We start from the raw sequence: 21,772 nt of genomic DNA, 5'->3' as shown, positions 1-21,772 counted from the left end.
CCACTCCGGAGGGATGGAGGAGTTGATGTCGAGGCTAAGTTTGTCTTTGCCCTGGATCCCAATAAGGCCTCTCTCCTGAGCCTCTTCGGGCAGCTGTTTGAATGTAAGCCAATCTCCAAGTGACCTGGCAAGGCCCGTGCTCAAAGCATCCCATGGTACGAGCCCCGAGCACGTGACCACTAGGTAGGCGTGTCACAATACAGAAGCGTGTACGCAAAAAATCTTATCCCATACATCACATCATGGCTTAATACATAATCATGCTTTGAAACCACTGAAACAACGATATGAAAACCTGCACAAGACACAACACTAGGGGATGAAGTTGGCCCCCCCCCAGGTATCTTTATTACCAATAGAGTGTTCTAGTACAAGAGAACGAGTGCCATAGAGTAAACAATCTACAGGTTGGCACCAGATACATCCAAATTTGCCTTGAGCCGAGAGCCTTTGGAGCATCAAAACTCAGCCCTGAATTCTGCTGTACAGCAGTTGACCAGCCCTGTAGAGGAGCCAGAAGTAGTCGCCTGCTGAGAGAGAGAGAGAGAGAGAGAGAGAGAGAGAGAGAGAGTTATATTAACGTCCACGGGAGGCCGAATCCGACCTATGGGACAGATCAGGTACATCCATTTACATTCCACTCTGGGTATCGATGCCAAAGAGGCATAAAACTGAAAAAAAATAACTCAAAATGAACTCTTAAGACTCTTAAGAGTTTAAATTACAATGGGTTCTATTGCATCTAGTTCGAAATTGAGGTTCAAAATAAAAATAGCTATATTTCATCCACGGATGGATTTACTCTTGAGGGGGGTGGGGTACAAAATTCTTTAATGATTGCTTGTCCTCCTTTGTATATTGCCCATTTACCATTCTTTCTTGCTTCTTTAACTTTATTCAGCTCTGCCGATCTGTTCTTGAGTTGTAGCGGGGTGAGTTCATCAGCTATCCATACCTTTGTCCCTTGGAGAGACCTTGTTTGCTTCATCACTGCTATTTTCTCATTGTTGTCCATATAGGAGACTTTTGCCTGTGTACCCTTTACTATAATAGAGATAGGGTCTCCTAAGTCCACGAAGGGGACTACTTTGCTCAGTTGTGCTGTAAGTACATCTGTATCTAATATGTAGTCTTCTCGAAGCTCTGGAGCTATGTCTGCCCTATCCCAGCCTTGAGGAAGACCACCGACTCTGATTACCTTTTTGTTACTTTCCATTCGTTCCTTTTCTTTGACCGCTGATGTGACTTCTTTAACAAAATGTTGTGAGTTAACTGAATTTACCTTTGAAACATGGTTTGTCGTTTCTATTTGCAGTGTTGTAGGTATGGGTCCTTTTCGTGCTTCCTCTTGCTTCGTCTTCATGGCTTGCACTTGCACTTTCAGTTCGTTGATTTGTTCATCTTTCTTGATAGTATCGTGTTTCAGTGCTGCTAATTCTCCGTGGAGTTTCTTCAGTTCTTGCATGAGGTAGGCTTCCCATGGTGTCGGCTTGCTCACGGGTGGAGGAATGGGCGGTAATCGTGAAGCGGTGCTTGAGGCAAAAGACTTCTTACTTTCCATGTGTTGCTGCTGATAAAGGAGAGGGCTGTTGGTGGAACGAGTCTCCCCTCAAGGGTACCCTCTCCCCTTTGGGGGAGACTCAGAAAATGGGACCTACAAGATGCTCAGCTACTACAGGTGCAGGGGGGGCGCGCAAGGTATGGGCTGAGTGGGGCGCGACTAGCAAGCGACGCGCTGGAGAGAGAGAAGGCAGGGTGCGCGCAGGCAACGCGCTGGAGAGAGAGTTGCGCTGGAGAGAGCTGCGCGCTGGAGAGAGAGCTGCGCGCTGAGCGCGCTAGAGACCTGCGTGTGCTAGAGAGAGAGAGCTGCGCGCAGGCGCGCGCTGGGGGGGAGAGAGAGAGAGAGAGAGAGAGAGAGAGAGAGAGAGAGAGAGAGAGAGAGAGAGAGAGAGAGAGAGAGAGAGAGAGAGAGAGAGAGAGAGAAGAATCGCTTCTGTCTGTAGCAGCTATGGAAGCAAGCAATCAGCTGTACAACAGCCCTGGAAGGAGTCGACCAGTCCTGGAGAAACTGTCCAGCATGCCAAACTGACACCTGTCAAGAACCCTAGAGTGTTCTCCTCCCAAAACCAGTTGGAAGTAGGCACCTAGCTGCTTTTTGGCTTCTCCCCCTCCTAGATTAGCAACTCGTGGAGTTATTTTTGCATGAAGAGCTGCCCACCTTGAGTAATGGCCAAGTTTCATTAAAAACTGGTCCAACTGATGTGAACACTCCATAAACTGTCCATCCGAACTGAAGTGTATGTGAACACTCTATAATTTGTCTGCCCAAATTTAAGTGTATGTGAACACTTGCACTCATAATCCTTAGTATAAGAAAATATAAGTTTGGGGTCACTTACCACCTGCAAAACAGATAAGACCACTGCCTCAATCCCAAACAGGTGTGCACACATGCGTCCATAGGGTTTCCAGGCGTCCCCGGAGCTCATGGACAATCACAAGCAAAAATACTAGGCATTGTCCAGGCAGCTAAGACAAGGCATTCATGCATGTTAGAACACACACAAATGCTTTATGCACAATATTCTGGATTCCATCTCCCAACTTATTTATCTTGCACGGAACCTATCTCGGGCATTGCCCATACAGGTATAAAGAATGCTCACCAAGGTGTCCACCCTTCCATGAGACTTCATCAGCATGCCAGGAACTCTCACCAGGGTATCTACCCTTCCATGAAGCCCTTCCACATGTACTGAGCCATGCGAGGAACTCACACCAGGATATCAATCCTTCCATGGAGCCCTTCCACATGTAACAAACCATGCCAGGAGCTCACACCAGGATCTCAATACTTCCATGGAGTCCTTCCACATGTACTAAACCATGTCTGGAACACACACCAGGGTCTATACCTACCCTTCCATGGTGTTCATCCTGTCATGTGCACAGTGGGTATCTACCGTGTGCTATACGCATGCAAGACTAGTTTCGAGGCTTGGGGAAGCTTGGAACTAGGCAGGCTGATTGACGAGCTGAGTTAGGGATATACTAACGGGCGGGCACCCAAGTATGGACGGGCGGGCGGCCAAGTGTGGACGCCCGATGACCGGCCAAGAGCCTATAAAAGGGTGGCCAAGGTTAGTTATTGGATATAGAGAGTCTCGCGAGTTTGTGAGAGCTCTATGGTCTTGGAGCGTGGATCTAGTGCAGACGTGCACCTGCTTTATGCAGCCGGGGCCGGCAGCAATCTCGAGGCCCGCGAGGGCAGCTTCGTGCGTCGCGAGGAGGAGATTGGTCGGTACGTCATCCTAGTTAGCTCAGCTCGTGGCTCGGTGGGGACAGCCAAGACTCTGGGCTTCCCACGGCTGTCATGGTTGGGAGGTGAGTCAGGCCTGCACCCCCTTGTTTGTTTGTTTGTTCGTTTGTTTGCAGGATTCGAGTTCGAACCAAGATCGATCACGAGGGGATCCGTGGGGATTTGACAGTGGTATCAGAGCATACCTCGTGAACGAACAAGTCGGTAGGTAGAGAAGAAGAGGTCGAAGAACGGTATGTGTTAAAAAGCTTGCTGTTTTTTCTGTGCATACTGCAGTTTTCAGATTTTGTATGTGTTTTTTTCTTCATCAAAGAACCCCATGTTGATGGGAGATGGTAGGTTGAATAGGGTTGATTGCTTTTGCACAGAAGAGGCATGTTTGTTGTGCAGCCGTTTAACCTGCATGGAGAGAAACAGAAAAACGAAAAAGCAAGTTTGCTTTTCGTTGTTGGACGAGAGAGAGAGAGCAAGAGATGTGCTGTTCGTTTGTTTGGCTGGATCGCTTACAGACGGCCAGGTTTGTGCGCTGGCGGGGGCGTTGGTATGCTATCGACGGCTGGCAGGCAGGCGCACGTGCTTGTGTAGCCAGGCGGCCAGGCCTGCCAAGCCAGGCGGCCAGGCAGCCAGGCCCATGTAGGCACCTAGGCCAGGCACGTTGGGCTGGTGCTCAGGCTAGGCCGGCGCACAGGCCAGGCAGGCAGCACCCAGGCCTACGCAGGCGCCCAGCCATGCCTTGTAGGCGACCAGCGCAGGCTTCCAGCAGCCGCCGGCGGGTTCCAGCAGTCGACGGGCAGGCGTGCAGGTGCCGGTTTTCAGCAGCCGACGGGCAAGCGTGCAGCGACGGCCAGAAAGCAGCATGGCGACGTCAGCTCACTGGCCGGCAGATTTGTCCTTGGAGAAAAAAAAAAACATAAGGAAAGCACTTTTTTTTTTTCCTTGGCTTTCGTTTTTTCTTTTAGAATTTAAAACTTTCAAAGTTTTAAAAGACACCTCCAAGGTTCAAAAGGTTTCCAAGGTTTTATTTTTTTAGACAAGAGAATATATATATCCATATATATATATATATATATATATATATATATATATATATATATATATATATATATATATATATTTATTCAAGAAAAAAAAACACAAAAGCTAAAGCAAAAGCTAAGTCTAGCTTTTCGAGTTTTTTTTTGGCTTTTGGGAAACCTTTATAAACCCCCTCACATGGGCTTCTTGCCACACATCTCTCGAGTTTTCTCGAGTTTTCGAGCTCTCAAGCTCTCGAGTTCGCTCGCACTTTTGTTGTGCAAAGACCAAATTTTCTCTCCACGTACCCTCTTCACGATGTCGACCCAAGAATCAAAGTTGGAGCCCCTCGTGGAACGCGAAGGCTACAAGATGGACCATGGGATTCCATATCAGAGGCTGTTGGAGCCGCTCTTTGGAGGCTACTGGAGCTGATTGCTGAAGGGCCGGTTTGAGGTGATCCCAAGCACGCAAGAGATTGGCTGCAAATTGTCCTCAAATTCTGGGCTAAAGCCTTGTGCCTGTATCTCTGTAGAAATCCATCTCGTGCTGTGAGGCCAAGGTCCTCCTAGGATCGGGATGTAGGCAGAGATCCTAGCTAGGATGAAGTCCTTCCAAGGCTCACCACCCGGACGAAGACCTTAAACAATCAACTTGCCCAACAGGACATGGCTTGGAATGGAGGGGTCGATGATGCCTAAGCCCCCTCGGTGTCGCGGCTGAATGATCACTCTTCAGGCCACCTTGTCCTAGGCAAGTCTCGTGTCACTGCCACTAGCAAAGCATATGAAAGCACCATAAACATAGTTTTTGACTAGCTTACCATGTCTTTGTTCGGAGTTTCTTCAAGCCTGAGGCTTGACCAACACCAACCTCACTCTCTGACTGTCTGCTAGAACCTGGTCTATGTCACCAATTTGGTCCCCTCACCAGTCTTGAACAGTGTTTCACACACCAATTTGGGGGTTTTCCACATAAGAAAGCTGAAGCATTTGCTGGCAAAGTTTGGCCTGAAAGATGGCTATAGAACTTGAGCAATACGGGACTTTTACCATATAAAGTGACTTATAAGGTTTATGAGTCAACAGGTTCACACACCATTTAAGTGTGGCCAGGCTTATTATTAATTTGGGCATGTATATGTGGACAGAAGGAGGCGCCTATAGCAAACTTGGTCAACAAGTTAGGGAAAAAGCATAAAACTAGTATTTTTGGGCACATCCACTATTTTTGGGCAGAGGAAGGAAAAAGCACCCCACAAATAGCTGGCCGATTTAATTAAATAAGGATGGGGGCTTCTCTTTTGAGCATGCGCATCCCTCCTCAGCAGATTTGGAGCTTTCGCTCTCTACAGGTCGATGTGTTCTAGTTTGCTCTCTTGCTATCTGTTTGTTGGCTGTACAACAGGAAGTAGTCGTGGTAGTTTCCCCCCTCTCTCTTGGTGCAGCCGTACAACAGGTGGTAGGTGGCAGCTTTTCCACTCTCTCTTCAGTTCACTGGCCGTACAGAAGGGCAGCAGGCTGATATCTTTTGCTGGCCGTACAGCAGGAACAGCTGGCTCTATAGTGGTACAGAAGGCCGGGTAGCTCTTCTCCTCTCCCTTGCGCTAGTTGTACAGTGGACAGCAGCCGGTTCTCTCTTCAGCATGCTGTACAGTGGTACAGCAGCCAGGCAGATTCTTTTCTCTTCACCACTCCCTTCTGACCATCGATTCAGGGATTGTGTTTGAGGGTATCAGGGACTGTTTTGAGAGCTTTTTCTGGGGCTTTTTGTATTGTTTTTGAGTCTTTTCGGGGCTGTTTTGGCACAGAGTTCGGCATTGGATTTGACACCGGACCAGGCTGTTGTTTTGGAGACTTGTTTGCATAGGTTTATGGTGTCCAATTTCTTTGAACAAGTGTTTGCTGAGCTTTGTGGAAAATCGAGTGCTATATGCACCCACACCTTGGTTTGTCTGTATCAGTTTATTCATTGGAATAAAATAGCACCTATGGGGGGCCGGCCGTTCCGCCGGCTCAGTATGGTGTTCTTTTCAGTGTTGTTTATGCTTATTCCGTTCCGTCCTAAAGATTGTGTCAGTACTGTGTTGTCTGTCGGTGTTATAGTGTTCCGGGGGTGGTTATCATAGGTCTGGATTGGTTTAATTGGTATCAGATCCCAGTTTCTTGCCTATTCGATCTAGGCAGACGATCCTCTGGCTATGGACATGACCCAGAGTTGTGAGGAACACGAGGAGAGTATTAGAACTCTCGAGCACATGGTGGAACAATACATCAGGATGAGCGATGCACAACTTGACCATCATAACTCTTTGATGAGGTAGCTTCGTCAAGAGCTTCAGGAAAAGGATGCAAATTTGAAGATGTATTGGGAAGATCCTCATGTGAGGACAATTATGGAAAGCAGAAAAGGGTTATGGAGATCAGTGCTACATATGTTTTCCTAGACCTGGCATCAATGTTGGAAATGAATCCTAGGAAGTTGGCTTTTCACTATCTTCTTCAGGAAGGGGATATTGTCCTTGATGCATGGGGCAAGTATCAGGTCAAGCCGGATCTGAGGTTGGTTGAACCTCATCAGTCATTGATTGCAGAGGAAGCTTCTAGATATTTTTTCCAAAAGAGAAAGATGGCTCTTGTTCCGGAACTACCTATCGTTCGAGGTGGAGACATGCATTCTTTTAGGGAGGTGATGGCTCGGAAGATGTCTTGGAAGGAGCACAACGAACAAAAGACGCAAGCTTCTCTGGTAGAAGATGGACCAACGGGATGTTCCAAACCCGATTGTTTTGGGAGCAGCGATTCTACCACAAAAGGAACAAAGTTTCAAAGGAAACTTAGACATGATTTTTGGGAGTTGAAAATGTTGGTTTTCTTCTCGATATTTATTGGATGGTACATAAATATATTTGGCGATAGCTTGTTCATCGAGATAAGTATTTATGATTAACGCTTTTCTTTTTGCCAATATTTGGAATTTTGTACATGTTGAACTCCCTTGCTGATGCAAGTGCTCATGTCTATCTTGAGATGTGTTTTAGGAAAGTTCTTTTCTGAAGGCATTTTGTTGGAAAACATTCTGATTCTAGAAAAGGCTTCTCTATGGTTTTGATGAATAGTTTATGGTTTTCGTCTTGTGTATTGGAGGCTCCTGGGATGCTAGAATTGTCGCCTACACAAGGATCTCATATGGGGAGTATTCTAGTGGTATGGGACGTTAGAATATGTCGCATATGCGGTTACAAAACTGAGTATCATGGATTGGCGGATTCTAGTCTATGAGTTGTTTCGAAGCCAACATGGTAGGCATACTACGCTTATATGGTTGGTCAAAGATATGCAGGGTTGTCCTGGACAATAGTGTGCCAATTGAGCTTTCTTGGCTTGTGTGAACATGTGCTTGTTTTCGCGGTTTTGCAGAGAAGGATTTCTCACATCGAGCATGCCTTGGGACATTCCTTTTGCATGTATGTGGATGGATCCTTCCCCGGAAGGACTCCGGTGTGAGCCCACTGACATGTCAACAGGAGTTTGTCTTTTGTATGTATGTGGATGGATCCCCAGGAAGGACTCGGTGTGAGCCCACAGGCATGGCAAGAGAACATGTGTGGCTTATGAAGCTTGACATGACACGGCATGTGTGGCTTATGACGCTTGACATGACAGGACATCTATGGCTTATGAGGCTTGACATGACAGGACGTGTGGCTTATGAGGCTTGACATGACGGGACATGTGTAGGTTCTGAGGCGTGACATGATAGAACATGTGTGGCTTGTACAGCCTGACATGGTGTATTTTTCTTATAGTACATGTATGGTAGATGTAGCTAGACATGGTGTGATTTTTCTCAAAATTATTGACTCAGGATATGCATACGGCTGGCTCTTGTGCCCATATTTGACTTCGGATCGTGGATCTGGAATTATGGCTTTAATGCTGGAGTTATGTAATACTACTGATGGGTAGTGGATCTGCCATATTCGAAGGATATTTCAGTGGTATCATGCTTATACAGTTGCAGATAACTGTCTTATAAGACGGAGGGGATGTCACCAATTTGGTTCCCTCACCAGTCTTGAACGGTGTTTCACACACTGTCTGAAATCAAGGTATGAACGGGGTTTTCCATAGAAGAAAGCTGAAGCATTTGCTGGCAAAGTTTGGCTTGAAAGATGGCTACAGAACTTGAGCAATACATGATTCTTACCATATAAAGTGACTTATAAGGTTTATGAGTCAATAGGTTAACACACCATTTAAGTGTGGCCGGGCTTATTATTAATTTGGGCATGTATATGTGGACAGAAGGAGGCGCCTATAGCAAACTTGGCCAACAAGTTAGGGAAAAAGCATAAAACTAGTATTTTTGGCATAGTCACAAGGGACGGGGGACGATAATGGGGGACGGGGACGGGAACGGGATGGGGGACGGCCGTATGTAGGGAACGGGGACGGGGGTAGGAACGGCACTTAAAATTCACTTTGTCGGCGCCACCCACTCGCCTACACGGGCAAAGCTTGCATGCCCATGGCCGTGCACCGCCTCCATGAAAGTTGAGGGAGAACTTGAGTGTGAGGGTGGGTGGGGGTGTGTGTGCACTGTGTGTGTGTGTGTGTGAGGGAGAGAGTGTGTGAGTCTTGAGAGGCTAGAGGTTGCTTGTGCGAGAGCTTGGAACTTGAGACCTTGGCCCTTGAGGCTTGCTGCTTGAGGGAGAGAGAGAGAGTGTGTGTGTGTGTGTGTGAAGCTTAAGCTTGAAGTGTGAGAGGGAGTGTGTGTGTGTGTCTTTTTATAGGGAGGGAGGCAAGAGAAAGAAAGAAAGAAAGAAAGATTTTATTAACGTCTTCCAAAAGACCGAACTTGGCCTATGAGACAAATCGGAGTACCTGTATGGGGTATCCTCTGTCATCCCAACAAAATGAAAAAGTACTGAACTAAAAAACTGAATCTGGGTGTGCAATAAGTACAATGAGTGGTGAAGGGGATGGAGCTCTACTACTAGGAGAATGCAAAGCTATATGCATGGAGTATACAATCATGATATGCAACCTAGCTAGCTCCATCCTGTACCATACTGGGGGTATAAAATGGTATACATCAGTGAAGGGGGTGTCCACAGCTCCCTGAAGAACATGCCTGGGTGTGCTCTAAAGCGAGCCAGTCGCTCCGCACCCTCTTTGTGAAACTGAGCTCTGATATCTGTCATCTCTCTCTGGTATAGGCGTGGTGTCCGAAAGCCAGGTGTCCTCTGTCTCCTGCGGGCTCTAAGTGTCTCTGCTCTCTGGAGAGTAATTCCCTGCCGTGTAGGGGCTGGGAGGGGGATGGATCTCTAAAAAAATGTAGTAATCTGTGTCTGTCGCCCCCCCTCTGGAGCTGTCTGAGCCTGTAATAATGTCTCTCTGTGGCGCTGTATGTCTAGAATGAATCTCCCCAGTATGCGCTGATCTGCTGCCTCAAAGATCTGGCGTAGGGAATGTGGCTCTCTGAATAAAATGGGATATCTCTCTCTGATGGCTGTATATGCTCTGCATCTGCATACATAATGCTCCTCACTCTCCACCTCCTCTCTGCACAATCTGCATACCCTCTCCTCTCGGGGGATCCGTGCTGCTCTGCCAGTCTCAATCTCCAATCGGTGTGATGAAACTCTAAGCCGACCAATAGCCACTCAGGAGCCGTGTGGTAAAAAGCCCTCCATGTATCTAGGCCTCTCTATAAATCCATCATCAGTGATACTCATGAAGTGATCTCTGTAGTATAGCATCTTCGGTGGAAGAGGCTGTGTAGGCGATATCCATGTCTCTCGTGTATAGAGCTGCCATAGATCCTGTCTCAATAGTGTGTTCCTCTCACTATGAGAGAGACGGATATGTGGTGCATCCCTGTCATACTGGAATGGTGGTAGATGATCCATGTCTAGGCCATGCTATGAGAACCAATGTGTGACCTGTGCATACCATGATCGTCTGTCTCTTGCCTCAGCCAGTTGTCTAGATGCCTCAAAAGCTCTGTATGACAATCTGTCCTGTGGCATCTCTCTGAATCTGTCTAGCAGGCATATAGTCTGAAATATGGCCTCTACCATCATAGGAGGCGCAGCAAACTCTGCTCGGATAATGTCATGATGTACTGACGGTTTGCTGCGTATCATGCGTGCCATCATGAGGGCCTGTAGTCTCTCTATCTGTGTCCACCAATGGGTAGCAAGGCCTGGCGCCCATACCGCTGCTCCATACATCAATGCCACTAATGTTTCAAATAGCCACCCCTTCGTCCGGGGCTCGTGAAAATGGGCCTGGTGGCACTGTCTCTCTAGCATAGCCAATTCTACATATCCCCGTGTCAATCTAGGTCTGGCTACTGAACCCATGGTGAAGCGTGTGGCTGCTGCAGAGAAGGTAACCCCTAGGTACACGTATGATGTCACCACCTCCACCTGGCGTCCTGCGAGAGTGAATGTCAGCTGACTCCTGCCCTGTCTCGATGTATGAAAGACCATAACCTTGGTTTTCCCAAGGTTCACAGTAAGACCCCTCTGTGTGCAGAAATCATCGAGTACATGTACATGCTGCTGTAGACCACCTGGAGAATCAGACACTAATACAATATCATCAGCATAGAGCATAATATGTACTGAGGTACCTGCTAAATCAACTCCATCTCCGCCTCCCCGTGTAATGAAGTCAGCCACCTCATCAATGTATAACCCAAATAGCGTGGGGGAAAGTGGGCATCCTTGCTTCACACCAATGGTGCTAGCAATAGTCTCGGACATACCTCTTGGACATCTGACTCGCCCAAAAACCTGCTCATATAATGCATAGATGCCCCATGTCATATCTGCTGGTATGCCAAGAGATTGCAGGCGCTGAAAGAGCCTCTCTCGTGGTACTCTGTCAAATGCCTTGCGGAAACCCACAAAGCAGCAATAGAGCTTTCTCTTCCTCACTCTGGCCTGATCAATCGTACATCTCAAAGTGAATACATGGTCAGTGGTAGAGAAAGCTCTCCTGAAGCCTGCCTGCCCTGATGAGCGTAAACCTGCTCGCTCAGCATATAAGCTAAGCTCTTGCTCCAGCACTGCACCATAGAGTTTGGCCAGCACGTGGCCAACCATAACCGTCCTGTAGTTGCTCGGATCGAGCATATCCCCTGTTTTGTGTATCGGCACAATGGTGTGCATCATCCACTCCGCAGGCAAACCCTCTGCTAGTGCCCTGTTAAACAGGTGTGCAAGAAAAGGAGCTAAAGAATCTACTGCATATATGAGATGCTCACCCTGCAGGCCCATATGGTCGGCGGCCCGTCCATGCTGTAGGCGGCGGATAGCTTCCTGTACCATCAAGTGGGTAAAGAAGCTAGCTGTGGTAGGTCGAGGCTCTTGTGGCTGAGGTATAGGTGGCTGCTGTGGGGCGTGGTATAGGCCCTCTGCATATGTGTGCCATGTCTGTGGGTCTGCAAAGGTGTCGGTGTCCGGGGCTCTCTGAAGTGCCGCCATGAGACAGGGCTATCTCTACTCATGAAGAAATGAAAGATCTCTAGCTCCTGTATCTCTGCGAAGGCCCGCCTTTTGCGGCGAGTAAGTCTCCTCATCTCCCTCCTCGACTCCTGCTCTGTGATGGCTCCCAAGGCTCTCTGTATGCGGAGCCGTGAGTATAGGGCTCTGCACTCGTCATCATACCATCTGTTCTGGGGCATAGTCCCAGGTCTCGCAGGCTCTCCTGAGTGTACACGGTGTGGGAAGCTTTGTAATGCAGCCGTGTGTAGGAGTGATGCCAGCTGGGCTGTAATGGTATCCATAGGTGCCAGGGGATCCATGAGTAGGAGCCCATCCTCTACTCTGCCAGTGTATATGTCTGCCATGTCATGTGTGAAGTAGATGGTAGTGTGTGGCGTCGGTATGTGGGGGGCTGGTGATACTGGTGATCCGGCTAGTGAAAATGCCAAGTATGTATGATCTTCCCCAATAGGACGAGGTGGAATGGAGAATGAGGTGACAAGCTGTGATGCCTCCAAAGACCCCATAATGTAGTCTACCACCGTGTCTCTGGTCCGTGTATGACCCCCATGTGGGGCCCTCCTGATCTCGGCCACTGTAGCATCCCGTTATAAATAACGAGACGATGCCTGGCTCCCAACTCTAGTAAGTGGTCCCCATAATGTCCTCTGTCTGGTCCAGTGTCCTCTGATGCCCGACTAGCCCCTATCTCCTCTGGATCCACAAGGTGGAGGATCTCCATGTCATCATAGTCATACACCTCACACTGTCTGCTCTGTGTGTGGGCATTGAAGTCGCCTGTAAGAAATACTTCCCCTAGTGTAGAATAATGCATAATCTCCTCTGACAGACAAGTGTATGGCAAGGCTCCTGTCTCCTCCTCCTGTGGCATGTCCTCTGTAATGACATAGGAGGATCCTGATGGAGAAAAGTAACATAGAGCTATGTATATAACCCTGTCCTGTGAGAGCTGTAAGCTGATCCACATGTATCTGGCCTCTGGATCCTGTGCTACCACTCTCAGTCTCCCCTGTAGCTCCCGTCTGAATAGAACTGCTACTTCCCCCGACCCTCTCGAGGTACCCTGGCGTGTGGTCCTCCTGTATGCTGACTCCCACTGGAATCCCTCTACTCGAGGTAGCCCTCTCTCTGGGCTCTGATGTGTCTCTGTCAGAAGTATGATGTCTCTCCCCACCATAACATGCTCCAGTCGTCCAGGCTGCACCCATAGTGAACCATTACAGTTCCATACTGCCATGTGTATCTCTGTCAGTGGCCTGGTCTGTGTCCCGTAGGCCCCAAACCGCTAATCCATGGGCCAGCCATCAATGATGACCCGACCATCTCGATAGAAGGCCTTCTTGCCTTCTCTCCTCGCGTGTAAGACTTGTGGCATGCAAGTTCTCCTATGCTCAAGCTGCATCCTCGTGAGATCATCATCCAAGAAAATAGGAGCTCCCTCTAAACCCCGTAGTATGACCCTCTTCCTCATGAAGGTGACCCTCTCCGTCTCTCTTGCAAACTGTAGGATGAGGGCTCGCTTGCGTGTTGAGTCTTTCCCGGCTCTCCATGCTTTGGTGAAGAGGAGAGGGTGCTCTTCCTTGTAGCCGAGCTTCATGCATAGAAGCTGTCCATCTTTCTTGGGAGTGGAGTCGGGTGTCTCGGCTATACCTGTGACTCGAATGTTGAGGCGGCGGGCATGCCTCATCTTCTCCTCCTCAATGGTGGTGTGAATGATTTGGTGTTCTTCCCTTTGAGTCTCCTCCCTCACTTCTTTACGGATGTTCTTCTTCACCACCTCAACCCATCCTGACTGCTTGGCTTCGAGCTTTCCCTCCATGTCCTTTGTGATCTCCTTGGAGATCTCTTCTTTGATGGCCGTGAGAGTGTTGTCATTGATCTCCCCTTCTTCCTTCTCAGTATTCTTGATGGCTACCATTTCCACTTTCAATGCACTCACCTCCTCCTTGAGTGCCGTGTTCTCTTGTTCGAGGTTCGTGACCCGTGCTTCGAGAGCCATGATGTGCCGGTGTAGTTTGTTCTCCACCTCATTGAGGTTGGAATCGGATGTCTTCTTGTTCTCCTTGATTAGTGCCTTCATTGCCATCTCGAGGGCCTCGAGTTTCTCTTGGAGACTCGGGGCCATTTCTCCAGATCACTCTGCAGTCCTTCCCACGGGCAGGGAGGAGAGAGAGAGAGAGAGAGAGAGAGAGAGAGAGAGAGAGAGAGAGAGAGAGTTATGTTGCTGCCTTGGGAGCCGGAGCAAGGGTGCGTGGGGAAAGGGGTGCGAACAGTGCTGAAGCGAAATGGCGAAATGGGCAGGAGGCGGGAAAGGGGGCCGAACAGTGGGAGAGGATGCGGAGACTGAAGCGACGGGTGGGAGAGGCGAAATGGCGAAATGGGCAGGAGGCGGGAAAGGGGGCCGAACAGTGGGAGAGGATGCGGAGACTGAAGCGACGGGTGGGAGAGGCCAAGGCCCAAAGCCTCAAAGGCTCAAGGCCTATGGGCCAAGGCTAAAGCCCATGAAAAGCCCTCCCCAAACAGCCAAAAAAAATGTGATCGTTGCCCAAACATCAACCTAGGGTGTTCCCATGCAGCCGTCCCGGCCGTATAGTGGTACAGAAGTCTGGGTAGCTCTTCTCCTCTCCCTTGCGCTGGTTGAACAGTGCACAGTAGCCGGTTTTAGCTTTCTCTCTCTTCAGCAGGCAGCATAGTGGTACAGCAGCCAGACAGATTCTTTTCTCTCTTGACCACTCTCTTTTGACCATTGATTCAGGGACCGTGTTTGAGGATATCAGGGGCTGTTTTGAGAGCTTTTTCGGGGGCTGTTTTGGAGAAATTTGGTACTGTTTTTGAGTGTCTTTTCGGGGCTGTTTTGGCAGAGAGTTCGGGATACCGGACCGATCTGTTGTTTTCGAGACTAATTTGCATAGGTTCATGGTGCTGATTGGTGTCTAGTTTCTTTGAACAAGCGTTTGTTGAGCTTTGTGGAAAATCCGGTGCTATATTGTAACATGTAGCGGAAGTATTCATAATTAAGGATCCTGTCACAAAGGGCTCACACCGCCTTCTATATCCTAAGTTTCGCGAGTTGAGCAATCCACTTTTATGACTTCAAACTTTAAGAGATTTAGAGAGAGAGAGAGAGATAAACTGTACACCGTATGGGGTCCCGAATTACCTACCAAAGGGCCCCCTATCTTGTTACCGGAATAGTATTTACTTTATTACTTTGAAGAGAATGACTGTGGATTGATGATAAGCCAAACGCAAGATCTCTAAGGATCAAGAGTCGAGCTGAACTGTACACGGTTGTAGAAGCACCAATGATGACCGATCTCGAGCCTATGCACTCTTCCCAATGAAATGAGGGAAGGCTGCAAATCTGAGGCTGAGGTATGGACTGTTTGGGACTGTTTCTAGGCTGTGAATGAATGCTGAGTTTTACCTTCACCGAAGTGGCTGAAGCAAAATGACGAGTTGTATGCGGGCTGAATGCTGCTAGATGCTGAAAACGCAAGGAACGTGAAGCATATATGCTGGCCGGCTGCTGTGTATGCTGAAAAACGCAAGACTGATGGAGCTCTGAGGCTGGCCGGCTGCAAGGGATGCTGCGTTTTGCTGATGTGTGGCTGAGACTGTTAAGCGATGATGCTCCAGGGCTGAGGACTGCAATGCTTGAGGATTTGATTGCTGAATTATGTGATGGAATGAGTGATGCAAAGCAAGCCTATTTATATGCTCATGAGTGGCTGGTCGGTTGGCTGAAGGGCTGGTCGACTGTAGCCTAATTGCTACACGACTTGCATATGATGGATAATGGTCATTAAATGTTGAAATAATGCTGGAAAATATGGGAAAAATGCCATATAAATGCTAATAAATATCCTAAGGATACCGGATGCTATTTCAAGGCTTCTGCAATGATCTATGTGGAATGGATGAATGATATGCAATATGCAGAGTGCTTTCTAATGCAAACCCTAAGGTTTCTACTGACTCTACATGCATGAATGATTCTCTCTAAGTGGGTTAAGGAACTTGACTGATGGACTGACTTACTATGGCTGAGGAATGACCTACGTAGCTCGTGCCTGACATATCTTGGACTGAGGATTACAAGGGGTCACGGGGTACGACAAATATCATCCTAAAGGGTACTAATACTGAACAATGTTGCACTGATGATGATGAGCCATCTTGTCACCATGCACTACAATGCAGAGTGCATGTGACATATATGCACCCACACCTTGGTTTGTCTGTATCAGTTTATTCATTTGGAATAAAACAGTACCTATGGGGGGCCGGCCGTTCCGGCTTAGTGTGGTGTTCTTTTCAGTGTTGTTTATGGTTATTCTGCTGTGTCCTATAGTCTGTGTCAGTATTGTGCTATCTGTCGGTGTCTTGAGTGTTCCAGGGTTTGTTATCATAGGTTTGGATTGGTTTTAGTCTAAGTGTAATATACTCAATCGGTCTCATCTTCGGCTCTCTCCTTTTTCATATACATAATTGAATTTGTTTGCACGTGTAGTGGGGATGTCGTAGTATCTAGTCCATACTATGCATAATGGAGTTGATAGTTATATAGTCTTGTGGATTGACTACCATGAGTATATAACATGTACGTTCCTAAAAGGTGAATTTGGGCATGTTCTTGGATTCATCTAGGTATATATATATATATATATATATAATATGGGTGTGGGTATTTTTTAGATTCAGACTCATGTCATGCGTTTAAATGTAAAACATATAAATATAATTTTCTTCATGTATGTTATCTCATGTCAATCATATATAAGGTATACATCTCCATATGTAATTTGGATTAAAGATGCTTAAGGCTGAACTTTGATAATATATGTTTCCTCCCAGCGCTGAGCTGACAGCAATGTATTTATGTATGCTGCGTTAATACTCTCTAAGACCTTCCGTCATGCTTTACCAGATAGATATGCATGCTTGATCCATGTGCATGTTGGAAAAGGTTTCTTGTGTCCACGCTTGTGTCATTTCATAGCACCACTCTTAACAGGTGTCATGGCTGCAACAGGTTCTATTAGTCTGGCCTGACGTCCATTTCTTGTTTATTTGATGGTGCTTTGAAAGGAGCATAAAATTGAAACAAGTTAGGCAGCTCGATAGGCCAATGCAGCTTAGACGTGTTCCAGTGTTGTCGATTTTTTCAACTTAGACCTCTCATTTTTTATGCTGTTTACAGGGCATGGGAAGTAGTTCAGCCCTCTTGCCAAGCGTTCCTGTAGAAAGTGACGCATGGAAGCCCATGCTGCATCCACCAATGCAGCTGGTCCCACCAGTCATACTCCCACCTGCAGTTTTGAGGCAGCAGTCATCTTTCATTGAAGCTCAAATCAATGAGAAACAAGAATCTTCACGCTTTCCAAACGAGCTGCTGACAATGAGGCCCCACACACCCCCGGCATCACACTTGTTTGAGCCTTCACTACAAAGCTCACCTGTAAGAGAAGAAGGGGAAGTTCCAGAGTCTGAGCTGGATCCCGACACTCGTAGACGGCTGCTGATCTTGCAACATGGACAAGACACACAACATACGCGAAACTCTCAAGAGAAACCAGTGGAATCATCTTTCCCTTTGAAGGCACTCTTGCGTGTGACAATCCCATCACCTGCACCTGCGGGTGGTTGGCTAGGAGCAGAGGAAGAGATGAGCCCAAGACAACTGTCAAGAACTTCATCGGGAATGATCTTGGAGCCCGAGTCACCCTCTTTTGGCAAGCAACGATCTCATAGTCCATCTTTCTATGGTGGCTCAGAGCTTACGAATGCTGATGGGACTTCACAGGTAATTATGTGCATCAAGTCTCCTGACATCCCAACCTCAACCCCCCTCCCCATCCCAGCCCACATGAAAACCCTTCCCCTCCCCCTTGTTTCAAGTGAAGAATTTTTATGGCTATAGAATCATTTATATTGGTTGTTGCTACTCTTGGCCACATGACCAGGCCTATCCCCGGGACGAGAAACAAAGACCTGATACCATCTTTACAGGCCAGGCATTTCCAGGTTACCCTTTTCGATCACATAATGATGATTATAGCACATTGCACAGTGTCCTTTCTGTTTGGGTAGGTAATAGCAGTGATTTAATGTTTGCAGAAACTGATGGTTCTACACTTTTGAACACCTTGAACACACGGGACCTGCAAATGAGGTCGAATCCCGGAACAAACACATCAAATCCTGTTAGTGTTTTACAGGAGATTGCTCAAAAGTGCAATACGAAGGTATAACTTTGGACCCAAATCTCTCTCTCTTATTGTTCTCTCTTACTTGACCTTCTCGGTGCTGATTATATTTTTAACTCTGAAAGTGGGGTTAGCCTTTAGTCAAGGTCTTGAGGCATGCACAACTCTAGAATCAGGTAGTCTCAAGAGCTTTCCATCTGTTCCTGTGAAGCTGAGGATGACAACCTTTTCTGCTACTGTTTTCCAGTTGGAGTTTAAATCATTACTGAATACAACAAAGGAGTTGCAGTTTTCTGTTGAGGTATTCTTTGCATGCCTTGTACTTTAGCATACAGTGTTGTGTAAGAGACGGCATGTCATGTTAGCATTGCGGTGTGCCACATCTCCCTTCAGAAAAATCCTCACCGGAGAGTGCAATTCTGCAGGTGCTTTTTGGTGGGGATAAGGTAGGAGAAGGCATTGGAAGAACAAAGAAGGAGGCCCAACATAAGGCAGCTGATAACTCTTTAAGGTTTATGGCAAGTAAGTGCAAACAATATTTTGTTCTCTTGTGCTCCCCCCCTTCCCACCCGCAACGTGCCCACTGCCCACCATGCACACTGGGATACACACGTCAAGAGTTTGAAAATGCTCATGTGTTTTACTTGCATTTTTGCAGGCCAGTTCATATCCCATCCCACTCAAGCTATCAATGCACTTGGGCATGGAAGGCTTATGAGTTCCTATTCAAACGACGAACCTGCACCAAGATGGAACACCAGAGATCCTCGCTTTTTTGCAGGTCTCGGGCCTTCAGCAGTTGATGAAGACACACCTGTTGCTAGCATCTCAGGCCAGTCCAGATTTTTGGATTCTCGGCATCTCCAGGAGCCAAACAGAGCGCATAACCCTGTTGTGGCTTTAAAAGACTATGTAAGAATATTCTTGCTTGCTTTTTAGGAACATTGGTTGCTTACAAAAGCATTTGTTGTTTATGCTGTAATGCTCGGGGTTGAAATTTCAGTGTACAGTGGAGGGCATCAATGTTGTCTTCAAAGATCCATCTTCAGCATTGTCTACTTCAGAAGCTCAATCTCAGGGATCTGTTTGCCAGGTAGCTTCAGGCATTTCATTGATGGGTTTCTTCCACACAAGCATAGGCTGGTCAGCAACTGTCTGATTTCGGTGGGGTTTATAAATGGGGTGTTCTTGATCAATGATGACAGGTTGAAGTTGCAGGTCGTGTCATGGGGAAGGGCAGTGGACGGTGTTGGGAAGAAGCCAAACAACAGGTACTGTTTTCTTCAAAGAAATTATATTGCTGATTATGACCCCTTAACTGAGGCAACAGAACTCCCTCCGTGGCTGGCCTGTTCATGAGGGAGATTACATGTCAAATGGTGCTGGTGTTTGGGGGGCGGGGGGGGGGGGGGGGGGGGGGGGGGGGGGGGGGGGGGGCGCACTATCTGTTCTTTCATAGCATGGGAGATGCCCTGACTCTGCTGCCAATGGCCAAGGAGTGTGTTAATAAGGTGTGTCCACATGGTGCTTACAATCTCATCTCTGGGGAGTGGCGGTGGTTGTCCCTGCCCAAATTGTTCTGGCCATAAGTTATTGTTCGTTTCCCACATGGAATCCCTTTGTGTAGCAGTCCCAGGGTGTGGAGGTTACTCGTTGACTGTGGTATTCTGATGTAGCCTATTTCCAGCGCCATCCTCCCCATAGCAGAAAGTGGCTCCAACTGCATGGCCTAGGCTATTGCTCTTTATGCAATTTTCAGCCATTCTGGGACAGTCCTGTTCGAACATGCACATTACGCTCTGCCATGCCTGCTGTGCTGCATGACAGTCCCAAAGGGAGTGTGGCTGAGACTCCTCTCAATGTGTGGTATCTTAAAAAAGGGAGTGCCTCCAAGGCTTTTCCTGTGGTTGAAGACGGCTGGTAATAAGCTTACTACACAGCAGGCCCTGGGAACTTTGGATCTACTCTGTCAGCTCCCCCTTGATGGTGAGGAAGTAGCTGTATTCCAGGAGACTTTGTTTTGCTTGTTGCTGTTGCCATCTTCACCAGACCAGAGATGATTCTGGATCAGGCACTGAATCTGTACAATGCAAGAGCCAGAGGATCAGCACGAGGTGGTGTACCATATTGTGGCAAGTAGTACAAGATTAACCACCACCACTCAGGCTGGCCAAAAAAAGACAGGCTGTATTCCCATACATTAGTTCCCTGTGGAAGGGGGCCACTTGGTATGTTCTGCGACTAGGGACATTGGATTATGTAGAAGAATACGATTACACATCATATGTCCTATGTGGCTTGAAATAGAGCACCCCCGTGTGTGCATGTGCATGTGCATGTGGGTGCTGATTAGTGATGTGGCATGAATTTATCAAGGCTGCAGGTTGCTTACAATTTGAATTCTTTACAGGCAGCAGAAGAGGCATTAAGGTGCCTCAAGTTGACACCTCAACCGCCACGTGGACCTCCAAAGCGGATGAATTCTCCGAGGTGTGTTTCTAACCTTGCCACGATTTTACGCACCTGCTGACTTAGTGAGATCAGAAATGAAGAGCTTGCTACGGACTTTTTCTGAATGTATGCCGGCTTTCGGGGATGAAAAGGGCATCTCTTTACCGTGTTTTTCACAGGTCTCCTTCTCTTCAATCCAACAAAAGATTAAGGTCAGGGGAGCTTTCTCGGGGTGGATTACAGCGGCTACCATCACCTCGCAAATTGTCTCCAAGACGCTTTTAGACTTCTTGGCTCCCTGGGCGCCCTTTAAAAGTGTGCTCGGAGATGCCCAGGCAGAAGCCTTGCTTCACGAGCAGGCTTCTTAATGTCGTGTACGATAGAGTCTGATTTGGGATGATTGTCTTTATCCCTGAGTGAGCTGTGCAACAGCTTAGGAGTGATGGTAGATCAGAGTTTATGGTCATGAAGCCGTGTTGTGGCAGCGGTGGCGGCCGATATGCCATTACTTGTGTCCCACTCATTGGGTGCTCTCCAGCGGGCACATGGGCTGACAGTGCCAGGTGACTTGTGCCTGAGTGAAAAGCTTAGTTTCTGGGCTTGCAACTAGTTGGTAGCTTGCCAAGAGGAGTGTCAAAGGTGAGTTTTGTGTAATGAATGATGGCAGCTATTTGTGGTCTTTGCAAACAACATTTTTGCGGTTGCATATCAAACTAATCATTCTGCACATGCTTTTGAGGTCCCAGTGCTGGAAGGCATGCAAAGTGGGGGGGAGAGGCATTTTTGTGTGAATTGCCAAGTCAAGGTTCCATGCGATGGATCTCAAGTTTACAATCATGCCACAGGCTTTGTTTGCTTGCATAGTATGTCTATTTAATGTTTTCAAAGTAATGATAGCTGCCATGATTTAGATGTAGGTAATGCATTTGCCAAAAAAAAGCCTTGATGCTATATGGAGGCTATATTAAAAGGGTTTAATGTTCATTGTGGTGCCAAGGAGAGGAGGTTGGTGCCTCGGAGAGGAGGCTGTGCAGAGTCGTTGGGTGCCCATGTGAAGCCACTCCACCCGTGGACTATCCTCTGGTCAATGGTCCTCCCATGCACCTTTCCATTCTCTCCTCGAGCTTCCCGTCATGCATCTCTTCTTTTACGTTCATTTAGCTCACTAGAGCTGTTGCACTCGTCTTGTGATGTTACTCCTCTTGCTACAGAGAAGACTTCAGTATTTTGCGTCATGGAACAGGCTGGAAGCCTTGAAAA

At 47.6% G+C, this 21,772-nt stretch overlaps 1 protein-coding gene across 2 annotated transcripts in view; it reads left to right on the top strand.

Annotated features, from left to right (window-relative positions):
• LOC147620457 (RNA polymerase II C-terminal domain phosphatase-like 1) overlaps window positions 1-21,426 on the top strand; it is a 43,290-nt gene extending 21,864 nt beyond the window's left edge. Inside the window, exons 8-17 of one of the 2 annotated variants that reach the window (XM_086824681.1) lie at window positions 17,056-17,658; window positions 17,819-17,879; window positions 17,973-18,100; window positions 18,309-18,362; window positions 18,487-18,583; window positions 18,720-18,973; window positions 19,065-19,154; window positions 19,267-19,332; window positions 20,472-20,551; window positions 20,692-21,426. In XM_086824681.1, the coding sequence (XP_086680807.1) occupies window positions 17,056-17,658; window positions 17,819-17,879; window positions 17,973-18,100; window positions 18,309-18,362; window positions 18,487-18,583; window positions 18,720-18,973; window positions 19,065-19,154; window positions 19,267-19,332; window positions 20,472-20,551; window positions 20,692-20,797 (1,539 nt within the window). In that variant the 3' untranslated portion in view covers window positions 20,798-21,426. Of the gene's footprint in view, window positions 1-17,055; window positions 17,659-17,818; window positions 17,880-17,972; window positions 18,101-18,308; window positions 18,363-18,486; window positions 18,584-18,719; window positions 18,974-19,064; window positions 19,155-19,266; window positions 19,333-20,471; window positions 20,552-20,664 lie in introns of both variants that reach the window. The other variant, XM_086824680.1, reaches the window with a different exon arrangement.
• The last annotated feature ends 346 nt before the right edge of the window (window positions 21,427-21,772 follow it).

This window comes from Cibotium barometz, chromosome 31 (genome assembly GCF_041138505.1).
Source record: "Cibotium barometz isolate CiBa-2024 chromosome 31, ASM4113850v1, whole genome shotgun sequence".
NCBI lineage: Eukaryota > Viridiplantae > Streptophyta > Polypodiopsida > Cyatheales > Cibotiaceae > Cibotium > Cibotium barometz.
Note: the sequence above shows the minus strand (reverse complement) of the source record. Positions and strands in the feature narration are given on the sequence as shown.